The sequence below is a fragment of the Manis pentadactyla genome, chromosome 15 (genome assembly GCF_030020395.1).
Source record: "Manis pentadactyla isolate mManPen7 chromosome 15, mManPen7.hap1, whole genome shotgun sequence".
Lineage (NCBI taxonomy): Eukaryota > Metazoa > Chordata > Mammalia > Pholidota > Manidae > Manis > Manis pentadactyla.
Genome location: NC_080033.1, coordinates 34,707,761 through 34,720,563, shown reverse-complemented (window position 1 = coordinate 34,720,563; position 12,803 = coordinate 34,707,761). Strand labels below are relative to the sequence as shown.

Sequence of the window (12,803 nt, the reverse complement as noted above, 5' to 3'; positions counted from 1 at the left end):
CCCCTCCCCTCTCCTCCCTTCCTGAACACTCCATTCAGGCTCCTTCTCTCTCTTTTCTGACTTCTTTCCTTCCCTTCCTCTCCAGTAGCTTTTGGGAGATCTGGCCCAAGTGTCACTCCCTCCCACTTCTCGCACTGTTCAAGGACACTGCTCAGTCTTGGCTGTGCGCCCTGGGGCTGCCTCCTCCCGGTAGCCCCTGGGCTGGCTGGAGCCTCCATGGGCCTCCATCTCCTTGGGCCCCTGCTGGACTCACTGCTTTCAGCTGTGGTCTTCACTGTGCTCTGCTCTTTCTGTTTTTCACCTGCAGTTGGCCGGAGAGGGCTGGGCTCTGACCCAGAGAAGCCCTCAGTAGACACTGGTCCCATTGAGTGTATTCATTCTGTAGGTATTTATCGAGCACTCTCTCATCTGTCAGGCAGTGAGAACAGAGAGGTGAACAGACACATAGTGACTTGTCTTTTAGAGCAGATGCTCCTGAGGCCTGGAAAGTAACGAAGATGAGTGAAATGAGTCTGGGGTGTGATGAAAGGAGGGTGTGCTGAGGTGGTGAACACTGTTTTTCTCTAGGATGAGGCTGCACTTAGCTCCAGCTGCTTGTTGACTGGGGGCATATGGGACCAGGGTTGCCATTTCTACTAAGTTTCAAGAGAAGCATGCAGTTTGAATTTTTGCATATAAGATCTTTGAATTTTTTTAATGCTGGAAAATAATTTAAAAACTAACATTAACACTGCATGTGTGAAACAGAACATATATGTGGCTGGGTTTAATCCAGGAGCTCCATTCACAATCTCCAATCTGGGCTGTAAGAAAGTTTCTCATGGTTTTGGGCATCATTTGGAGCAGAGACTCAGCCTTCTGCTCTCTTAGTGCTCATGATGACAAAGGATGGGGCACGGAGGGGACCCAGTCAGATGTGACTGCCAGGAGTGACCTGTGTTTCTCCTAGTGCAGACTCAGGAAGCTGAAACCCTGCTTGTTTCTTGCCCAACAGGTAAGTCCTCCTTGGGTGTGGCTCTTTTCCGCCTGGTGGAGCCCACAGCAGGCCGAATTCTCATCGATGGTGTGGACATCTGCAGCATTGGCCTGGAGGACCTGCGGTCCAAGTTCTCTGTCATTCCTCAAGATCCTGTCCTGCTCTCAGGAACCATCAGGTATGTGCTGGGCCAAAGGCCAACCAGGTGCAAAGAACAGGCTCCTAGGATTCTTGCAAGACCTGGAAGCCAGGGCTGTTCTGCCTCTGGTTAGCTGGTGGCCAGTGCCCCAATTTCTGGGCCTCTGATCTGTCTTTGGCACACTGGGCCACTGCTGCCTACCTGGCCTGCCCCACTGTAGTGTCCTTGAAGACTGAATGAGGCCCTCATAGACACAAGAGCACTTTGTAAACCATAAAAAAAAACAAGGTATAATTTTCATTTTTTGAAAACCTGATGGAATTACTCAGATTTCAGTTCCCTCTTTGGCATTTGCACTGTGGTAGCCGTATTCCTGCATGTCTGGATGAGGTTTGCTCTGCACTCTTCACCCACTGGATAAAGCCAATGGGAGCATTTTAGGCTGGAGGTTGGGGAGTGCTTCTTCACAGGGTACACATTCCAGCCAGTGAAGAGGTGAGAATAATCCAGGCAGTCTGCCCTGAGATGTAGACAGAATTGGATCTTTCAGCCTCTTTTCCACACTTTCTGTTTCCTCAGAAGTCGACTCTGTGACTGAGCTTTATCCAGATTTGTGCCCCTGCTTGACAGTGCATGGGAGCTATGTGCGGACACCAAGGCAGGGAGTCGGGGGAAGACTGGTGCATTAAAAATGGAGCTAGACCCCTGTGTCTCAGGGACATTTAAGGGGCTTCTTAGGCAAACTGATCCCCAGACCTCATTCATTCATTTATTCATTCCCTTATCATTCATTCACTCTTCATCCTTTCACCAATTTAACTTACCTTTTCTGAGCCTCTGTCAGGCCCAGACATTGTGCTAGGGACTGGGGACACTTTGGTGAATGATCACTGCCCCTGCTTCCCTGACAGGAGCTCATAGTGTAGTCAGGGTGGAGTTATGAGATGTAAGACCTAACAAATTAGAATACAAGGAGGTAATTGCTAGATCAGAGATATGAACAAAATGTTAAGGGAGCCCAGAAGTAAGACAAATAAATGTGTGGGTGAATCCAGAAAAGCTTCACGGAGGAGAAGTTTGAGCAGGGTCTTGAAGGATAAGTAGGAGCATGCCTGGCAGAAAAAGAGGAGAATATTTTTCTAGAGAAAGTACATGTGTACAAACAGAGAATTTTTAAATGATTGTGTTGTTTTAGGGCAATGAGATAACATTTAATGATAGATTTCTGTGTTAATGTAGAGCTTGGTCAAGTCCATTGCGCTTGGTATAGGACTAGTAAAACTATGAATTAACATTCACTGAGCAGCTATATGTGTCAGCCCTATACTTCAACGTTCCATCTCCCCTTTACAGGCGAAGACACTGAATTTAGGAAAAGGAGCCACACAAGGGAATGGTGGAGATGAGGGATACTCTAACCCCTTAACCAGTTATATTCCCCTTTGCAGCAGGAGGAAGAGTGACTGCAACACAGGAGATCTGGGTTCTCTACTCCTACTTCTGAGTTTCATCTACTTCTGAGTATCTTTGATTCCAGACTGACTTGTGGTGTGACTTGGAATAAGCATTTAACACTGATAAACCAAAATTTGCTCATCAGTAATGTGGTATACCCATTCCATGAAGGAAAGGATATTAATGAGCCCATTTGGGAAAATGCTTTGGGGACTATCAAGTACCACGGGGATAAGACATTCTACCTTCTGCTTTTCTAATACAATCTAGCCCTACACACAAAGTGGGGAAAGATAAAGCAGATATTAAGAACAGGTTTCAATCAGGACTGAGTGGTTATGTAACAGTGGAATGTTCACAATGTTGTCTATGTTAAAGGCACGTGCCAACCTTAATGGGTATAAAGTCTAGATAGATCCCTACCTGATGTTGGTTGCCTGGATGATAAGTTAGGATTCTTTCTCTGCAAGAGACCACCAACAGCACCTCAGTGAGATACCACTTCACATCTACTAGGATGGCTATCGTAAAAAAACTAAGCAAGAGAAAGGATTATCAGTTGGTGAGGATGTGGAGAAATTAGAACTCTGGTGGGAATGTAAAATAGTACAGCCACAGTGGAAAACATATGATGGTTCCTCAAAAAGTGAAGTATAGAATTATATCTGATCCAACAATTCCTCTTCTAGGTATATACCCAAAAGAGTTGAAAGTGGGACTTGAGCAGATATTTGTATGCAAGTGTTTGTAGCCTTATTCACAATGGTTGAAAGGTGGAAACAACCCATATATGCATCAATAGATGAATGGATACACAAAATGTGCTATATATAGACAATGGAATATTATTCAGCCATAAAAAGGAATGGAAATTTGATATATGCTACAACACACATGGACCTTGAAAACATTTTGCTAAGTGAAATAAGCCGTGACAGAAAGACACATATTGTATATTTCCACTTAAATGAGGTACCTGGAATAGGCAAATTCATACAGACAGGAAGTAGTATAGAGGTTACCAAGGGCTGAGGGACTGGGGAAAGAGGGAAATTGTTTAATGGGTAGAGTTTTTGTTAGGATGATGAGTTTTAGTGTCTGGTTACAAACATTGTGAATGGATTTAGTGCCACTGAAGCATACACTTAAAAATGGACAAAACGTTAAATATTATATTATATATATTTTAACACACCTACATGCACATACATGCACACACCCCCACAGACATACCCCAAGTGGTTTAAACTAAAAAGACCTTTTTGGCTCATGGCCAGGAATCATTCAGGGGCTCTGTGTCCCCCTTGTTTCTCCTAATTCTGCCTTGGCCTCTCGTGGGCTCCAGTCCCACTCCCAAGGCAAGATGTTTGCAGCCACTTCTGTTCAGTCAGTGAGAAAGAGTAAGCCTCTTTTCTGGGGATTGCCTGAAAAGTCCTGAGACACAGTCTGACTGGCTACATTCCCACCCCAACTAACCGCTATGGTGTGGGATTGCTACATGCTGATTTGCTTATACCTGAGTCACTTGCTTCACCCCTGGACTTGGTTTTAGAATCCCACCTGGACCACGTGGGCTTGAGGGTGGGGAAAACGTGGCCCCCAAACAAAGCTTGGGGACTGCTGACTACAGAAGGAACAGGTCCTAGGAAGGCAAAAGCCACAATCACTCATGGTAGTCCCATGGTTTCTCTAAACCCAGTAATCCACTTCTAACCATTAGTTGTCTGCTGTGTGTGGAACACGTGCTCAGTGGTTGCCTGTGGTTATTTAGTACTTCTCTTCTCTCACATGGCAGATTCAACCTAGATCCCTTTGACCGCTGCACAGACGAGCAGATCTGGGACGTCTTGGAGAAGACATTACTGAGTAAGACAGTAAGTTGCTCCTAGGCCTTACCTTGGTCTTCGCCTGCCTCTTCAACAGGGGTGCTGGTCCTCTGGGACTCTTCTCCCATGATATTCCACATGCTGCCGCTTTGCTGTGGGGATGACACGATCTCACAGAGATGAGATGATTTGGGATTCCTAAATAAAGTCTGATGGCACTCATACCCCAGTAGGCACTTTCTAGGCTCCAGGGTCCCCACTGTTCTGGTGCTTACAGTCAATAGGAGATGAAGGCAACAAATAAATGAACACACATGATCTGTTCAGATAGCGCACGCACTGTAAACGTAGTAATGCGGCCCAAGACATGTCAGCGGGGAGCAGCTCCTGCCCGTGGTGCAGCCAGGCAAGGCCTCCTTTGAGTTGGGACATAGGAGTTGAGACCAAATATTGAGGGGGCAGCCAGGCATAGATCTTTGAGAGCACATTCTAGGCACAGGAACTCGCATATGCAGAGACCCTGAGATGAGGGCCAGAAGGCGCAGGCAGGGAAGAGGCGAACCTGCGGCGGGGTGTGGGGAGAGGAGAAGGGTGTTACAAAGTGTGGCAGGAGAGGCACAGGGGTCAGGTAGGTGTCACTACGGTGGCCTACACGCCTATACGGCCTACATTTCATCCTCCCTGACATTACAGGTCTCCAAGTACCCCCAAAAACTACAAGCGGAAGTTGTGGAAAATGGCAGAAACTTCTCTGTGGGGGAGAGGCAGCTGCTCTGCATTGCCCGAGCCCTCCTTCGCAACTCCAGGGTAAGACCACCGAGTGACCGAGAGTGATGCCTGGCATGGGAAACCGTGGGGAGTGCTCCTTCCCCTGTCACCACAGGGCAATGCTGTATGTGCTTTACTTACATATTTGCAGGGCTGTTCATGTTACTCACTGCTGTTCCACATGTACCTGTGGTGTAAGAAAGGCAGGCAGGTGGGGCTCAGCCTGAGCTCCCTTAGACCCTGATGTCCAGCAACTAAGCTGAAATGATCCATCACTAGATCCAAATCATGATGTGCATTTCCTACAAGGAGCTAAAAGTTAGAAACTTAATTTAACAACTGTCTACTATACATCCTTTTACAAACTTGGATGCCAGACACTCTGTTGTCTTTATTAGAGCTGGGAGTCAGACAACAGCTGTTCCAGGGCAAAATTACCTATTTTTAAAAAGTTTCATCCGACAGTATTTCTTGAAATTTTCCAAATATTTTGTTAGTAATTTTGGGTATTTGACTGCCTGAGCTAGTTAGAAGCAAATTTTGTCTCATAAGAAAGCAGTGCACACACACACACACGTATACAAGTACAGACATGTACATTTACCCCTCCACATGCACATGTGTACATGCATGCACACAGCTGCACACATGTATGTGCACACACACACAGACCATGGTTAACTAATGGTGAATGCAAAAACTGTCAGTGCAGACTATCAGAGCTCCAGGAAAAGAGGAGGCCGAGCTCAGTGGGACCAGAAGCAGGGGAGAAGGTTTCAGAGGAGGGAGGACTATGACCCTTTTGCTGAGACAGATGAACAACAGGATTTGCAATACAGATGTAGTGCTTTCTTAACTTCTCAGGTCCTTATTTCAGTTACTTAGTCACTGGTAGCAAAGTTGCTTTTTCTACATTGTTCCTCAAAGTTGAGTCATCACTATATGATTTTTGTCATATATGTGTATCATCTACTTGTGATTTACTCATGATGCCCCTTTAAAAAGGGCCTCATTTTAAACAGTAACATTTGTGAAATCATACTTCCTGTGAAATCATGCATACATTTTCCTAATGCAAATTGTTAATGAAACAAAATTAAAAATGTTAAAATAAAAAGAATGCTTGTCCATATACTGGATACACTATCTCATGTACCGTCCAGGTGTGTGTGTGCCCCTCTTTGGGGAACATTGATTGCTCTGTTAATTGGAAAGCAGTTCATCAAACAAGAAGTTACCAGTAGGACAATTTTCATTTTCAAGAATGTAATTCTCTGGTCACTAAAAAAATAGTTAACTCTTAGTGGAAACACATTCTCTTCATAATGTAAGGGATAACTAGAGCTCAAAGTGGGCTTTGAATTCCATCCAGATCTCTCTCATTTTCCAGCTAGGGGACTCAGTGAATTAGTGGTAGACTTTTCTGTAGGTCTTGGGGCCTGACCCTATTTGATATCCACCAGATCATTCTTATTGATGAAGCCACAGCCTCCATTGATGTGGAGACCGACACTCTTATCCAGCACACAATACGTGAAGCCTTCCAGGGCTGCACAGTGCTGGTCATCGCACACCGCATCACCACTGTCCTCAACTGTGACCGCATCCTGGTCATGAGCAATGGGAAGGTGAGAGCTGCAGCCCTGGGCTGGTGGGAGGATGGGTACTCAGGCCAGGGCAGTAGGAAGCCTTTGACTCCTTCAAGACTGAGCTCAGCTGTGTCCTGCTCCTCACCCCCCTTCCTCTCTCCATCTCCAAGGTTGTAGAGTTTGACAGGCCTGAGGTCCTGCAGAGGAAGCCTGGGTCCATGTTTGCAGCCCTGCTGGCAACAGCCAATTCTTCAATGAGCTCAGGAGGAGTGGAGACTGCATAGAGGCTGGCGGCTGAGCTCACCAGGGCTCACCAAAGCTGCAGCTGTGAGGCCTGCAGTCTAGATCTTGTGTGGAGATGGCTACTTCTCCTGAAAGTGGAGCTGAAATGTGTTGAGAGGATGATGAAGGGATTGAAGGAGCAAAACCTGGAATAGGCCATTCTGTGGCTCCCCAAGCCTGGGAACTCCCAGCACCTTTTGAGAACATGAAGTCAAATCATCATGTGTCTTTTAACTGATATGTTGAGTGATTTTAATGATGATGTAAAAGCGTATTGTAGTTTTCTGATTTGTGTGGAAGGTGTTGCAAATGAAGAATTGATTTTTGTAAAAAATAAAAGTAAGAAAAAGTCACATTCTCTGTTCTGCTTTCTGTGTTAGCGACTACTCGTTCAACTGCAAGAAACAGATACCCCCTCAAACTGACTTCTGGAAAAAGCAACTTTATGGGCTCATGTAATGGAAAGGTCCAAAAAAAGGTTTTAAATTGGGTGCGAGTATCAAAAGGATGTCTGCCTTGTGGACTCTGCCTCTTTTCTCTCAGCTCTGCTTTCCTTTGTTTGGCTTTACTCTGCCTTCTCTCTCCTCACGGCGGCAGCATGGCTGCCAGCAGCTCTGGGCTCATGTCATACCAACTCATCAGCCCCAGGTCGTTCACCCAGTGATTCCAGCAAAAGCTCCAGGGCTAAAACACTGGGCCAACCCAAGTTATGTGCTCATACATGAGCCAATCACGTGGTAGACCCCAGTCACGTGCCCGTAGCTGGGCCTGGCGATGAGGTCAGCTGCACTGAATTACAGGGACTGAGAATGAAGGGGATCATTTCTCCAAAACAAAATTGGGGTGGGCTTACTACATGAAAGAGGAATTCATATGGATGCTGGTGAGGCCTGAAACAGTAGCTGTCCACTGTATGTTTGTTTACTGATTGGAGCACAGATGGGTAGAATAAGTGATAACATATGCCAGCTGGAAATATCATTTAGTGCCCCTTTCCCCCAAGTGGTTATAGATACATAAATTGAAAAGGTAATTATTTTCAATTTACTTCTAAGGAGACCTCATTATTGAGAAAACACTCAAAGTACTTCCTTTGTGTTTTCAGGTTATGTAGTCTGATTTTGCCATAAGAAAAATCAGTTCAGTACACAAATATTCTAACTCTGTTTCTTGCATTGGAGTAGGTGTTAAGGATGTAATGAAGTTCCTGCCCTCAGGTATTTGGGATCTAGTGAGGGTAAGTGAGCCGTGAACAAGTAAACAGGCAGTTCAGAACCCAGTGACAGGAGGTGTGGACAGCCCAAGCAGGCTTCCTGGTGAGGTTGCAGTTTACTGAAACCTGAAAGGTGAACAAATGTTTGCTCAGATGATGAGGGTTGAGGCAAGAAAGAACTTCCAGGCAAAGAGAACAGCAAACAAATCCCTTTTGGAAAGGACTGTGACTGGGGCTGTTGCAATCCTGGGACCAAAGAGAGGAGCGAGCTGGAGTCCTGGAGTTAGTGACGTGGGTGTACCACTGCTTCCTTCCTGGGGATCTCACGAGGCACCTGCTTCTCTTCCTAGGGCGTTTCCTACGTGAATATCTTCTCTCTCTTAAAAAATCCCTTTGCCAGGTATACTCCTTTCTTCACAGCCCTTCCCTTTTCTCCTTGACCCCTCCTGCCCCCACCCCATCCCACTCTGCAGGGTTACAGAGGTGCTCATCTGAAAGGTGAAGGTGACTCTAATCACCCTGCCCTGCTCCCTCCCAGAGCTGCCTGGGGACAACTGCAGGCACCACGTGTGAGAATGGGCTCCGCAAACTGAGTGTCGCTCCACCGCAATACTTCACCCGAATCCCTCCCTAGGCCAAATTTATCTATCATCTATCTATCATCTATCTATCTATATTTATTTATTTAAAAATTTCTTTAAAATTTGGTATCATTAATATACAATTGCATGAGCAACATTGTGGTTACTAGATTCCCCGCATTATCAAGTCCCCACCACATACCCCATTACTGTCACTGTCCATCAGCGTAGTAAGATGCTGTAGAGTCACTACTTGTCTTCTCTGTGCTATACTGCCTTAAGCCAAATTAAGATGCCATATTTTTTTTGGCCAGCAGATGACAGGCTCTTCTCAAAGATGAGGGGTGGCTTGTTGCTTTCGGATCCAGATCCACTGAGAATCTGCCACAGCAATTTGTCCTGAGTCAGAGGACAGGAATAGAGCCCATTTCTACTGTTTTCAGGGCCCATCCCATATTCCCTGGAAGCAGCCTCTCTTCCTGGAACGATTCTCAACCTCGACTGCACATTGACACCATCCAAGGAGTCTTTAAAACACTGACATCCATGCTTTGAGGTTCTGATTTCACTGGTTTGGGATGGAGACTGAGCATTGGGATTTTTAAAGCTTCAGGTGAATCTAGTGTGCAGCAAGACTTGAAAACCATTTGCTCCAAGCAGCTTTAGCAGAATTTTTTGGAAAATAGTATATATTCGTTAACAGTATTGGTAGTATTTTATTCTTTGAGCTGAGTGATGAGTATATGTATTTTTCTTGAAGTAATTTGTTGTATAGTTTTGGGCATCTGAATTATTTTGTAATACAAATTTAAAAATTGGTATTTAATATTTCAAAAATAATATGAAAATAATTGTCATGAGAGAATGTAGAACTTGGTTCTACTACTTCCTTATACTTGTTTGAAGGTTTGCTATCATTTGTATTTTCACTTACATTCCTGTGTGGAGGAGACCACAGTATTTTTAGTGCCCAGGGGTTCTAAAGGCCCTAATCTGTCCTCAGGGGAAGTTCTCTTCCTGGTCAAGTGCAGTGGACAACTTCAACATAGGGTATATGATGTGGTCCACACAGACAGCAGGCAGATGTGTGGGTCAAAGGAGGCAGTGGCCCCACTGGCCCTGCCTTGGGCCACCACGTTTCCAGCTCTGGACACTCCATCTTAAAAGAAACACTGCTAAATGGAGGCTCTCCAGAGGACAACTACTGGGAGGGGGTGATGTTGTGAGAAGGACCAGGTGGAAAGAGGGAATGGCTCAGATTCAGTCTTCATTTTCCTGAAGAGCTTCTTCTACAAGTGGCTCCAGAGGGCAGCCCCAGGCCCAAGAAGCATGGATGTTCAAGTCGTTGGAAAGGTGCCACTAGAGAGTGGCTGCCTTGAGGGGCAGGGAGCTCCTCAGGGCTGGGAGCTTTTTCTGACAGCTCTCCCCTGTGTAGGGCGAGGGGCACTGTAGATAACCCCAAACATCTAGAGTATTCCAACGAGGTTCAGTGCTGGCAGGGATTCTGCGGGTGTGGGAAGGTGGACTGGGTGACTTCTGTGGGGTACGTGACTCTGGAACGCAACTATGAGCATGAAAATGCCTTATGGTAGGGGTTCTCAAACTGCAATGAGCATCAGAATAGCCTGGAGGACACAGCTTGCTGGACTCCACCCCCTACTTTCCGATTCAGTAGATCTGTGGTGGGGCTTAAGAATTTGCCTTTCTAGCAAGTTCCTGAAGTTGCTGATGCTGCTGATTAGGGACCATTCCCTTGGGACCCAGACATTCCAAGATCACTCTGTCCCATGTAATTTAGAGAGTAAGAGTTTAAAACATCATTCTAATATTCTCCTCAAAGTTTCTGTGTATTTCCAGCACATTTTATTTTTAGATATCTTCTGGCTCAGACCCTCCTGAGCATCTCTCTAAGCTATGCAGACCCTCCTCTCCATCACATTGACCTGGAAGGAGAATCCAGCACTTTCCCTTGTTTTCTTTGCACATGTGGATGACTTCAGTGAAGTTTTGGGCCAAAGGAGGGGTTTCTATTCTAGTAACTCACAACTCCCAATGGGATATCAAGCGCCCATCTTCTGCAGGAGTCTCTGCATTTCCACCCCTCAGGCTCCAGAGTCCTCCCTGCTGCTGGTCGTTATCCCCTGGGGTTCTCCCTGTTCCCACCTCCCAGTTCCAGGATATGCATTTTACAGAGCAGTTTGGTTCTTGCTTTTGTTGCCTTTTCCTGCCAAGCAAGTCGCCAGGGTCTCATAATCTATACCAAGAGATGTATCAAGGCAGTTGTCTAAACAACTCTTGTGCCAGCTGTCAAGATAGTAAAACTTCACCCCATGATACTACATGTCCCCTATTTCATGCTCTGTCTCCTTTAAGTGACTCTATGGAAGCCAACTATGTCAGAGTGAGAAGCAGCTTCATAAATTGTCAGTCCAGTCTTTTGGCCTGTGGTCCACAGACTCCTCAGCTAGATTCAGGGAGCTGTGAATTTGGATGTCTTTTTTTTTTTTAACTCATTGAAATTTTGTATTCCCATAGACTATGAATGAGGTAGCAAACTGTAATAGACTTTGTCACCAAGAGAAACCAAAGATATTCTCAAATCTCATTTCAATTGTTTCAGATATCTCAAAATATCATTTACGTGCACCACTGCTTTGAAATTATAGTAGTTATTAGACCTACTGCTAGATCATACTATTTAATGCATCAGTATAGAAGCATATATATTATAAAATCCAACTTCATGTTTTTTATATGTTAACCATGTTTCATTATAATTGGTTTTCTTAAAAAATCCCACTTACTTTATTTTATGCATTTAAATACTATTCTGAGAACATTCTAGAACACCAAAGGGAGCTATGGCACAAAAAAGGTTAAGAACCCTCATATAATTCAGTTCTTTGATTTTGTAGAGGAAACTGTCTCAGAAAATGGAGGTGCTTTGATCACAATTACCCCACTGGCTTTAACTGGCTGGCTTGGGACTTGAACCTAAAACAGAAGAAGGGACAAGGTTAGCATCAGGGGTTATGGATAAAGGTTTCACCCCAATACCGTCTGCATGGTGTGTTCAGAGCAGGGTTGGAAGACTAGCTCCTTCTAGTTCGGATGCCTGGCCTACCTTGACTTTCCCAGTTCTCGCCACCATTGCAGCAACTCTGAGCAGAATCAGGGCAAACCCATTTCTCATTACAGCAAAGAGGAATGTAATTTTCTGATTTAATGATGATGTTTCTTGCCACATCCCTGGTTCCTGAATGCTTTGTCATCTGTGCTGCCCTCTAACAACTGTACTGATCCAGAAGCTTGTGTTCTGACATGAGGGCCCACTCCCACTGGGCATTCACTGAAACACTCCCACCCATTCTCCCTACACCCATCAATATAGTTCACCATTCTGGGGTTGTGCCTGATTTATTATTTAGAGCTTATAGAGCAAGTCCACAAACACCATTTCACATAAAACACATGCCATAAGAGTTGCTGGAGATGGCTAAGAGTTTTCACTCTGAGAACCTTAACAGAGCAAAGAAGGAAAAAGATGCATTGCAAGATCTTCATGACCTAACCATTTAAAGGAAAAGTTTAATTGTTCACAATAAGCTTAGTTTTCCTGGTCCTGAGAATGGAGGGTTGTCTTTTTCCACTTGTGGGGGTGAGTTTGTATTCACAGGCTCAGCTCTCTGAGCCAAGGGACTTGCTCAGGTCTTTGAGCTGTAAGTGTTGGAGCTGAGGCCAGAACTCATGTTTTCTGCCTAAGACCATGTTTTGTTTTTTAGAGAGCTTGTTCTCTAATTGTGCCATGCCTACATTACTGGCTCATTAATTATGTTTCTTCCACTTATTGCTTTGAAAGCACATTCAAATTCCAAATTACTTTCTAAAATCATTTGACATTAACTTTGTTTGGTCTTTATCCTGTATCTCTCTCCTTAATTCGTAAGGCAAACAGAAAAAATGAAAACCCCATC

The 12,803-nt window shown here is 44.9% G+C and overlaps 1 protein-coding gene across 3 annotated transcripts in view; it reads left to right on the top strand.

Moving 5' to 3' along the window:
* Nucleotides 1–7,388, top strand: part of ABCC11 (ATP binding cassette subfamily C member 11) — a 130,918-nt gene extending 123,530 nt beyond the window's left edge. For all 3 annotated transcript variants that reach the window (XM_057493286.1, XM_057493287.1, XM_057493288.1), the window contains 5 exons: nt 995–1,154; nt 4,366–4,444; nt 5,090–5,203; nt 6,628–6,792; nt 6,924–7,388. In XM_057493286.1, the coding sequence (XP_057349269.1) occupies nt 995–1,154; nt 4,366–4,444; nt 5,090–5,203; nt 6,628–6,792; nt 6,924–7,037 (632 nt within the window). In that variant the 3' untranslated portion in view covers nt 7,038–7,388. The remainder of the gene's footprint in view (nt 1–994; nt 1,155–4,365; nt 4,445–5,089; nt 5,204–6,627; nt 6,793–6,923) is intronic.
* Nucleotides 7,389–12,803: the final 5,415 nt, after the last annotated feature.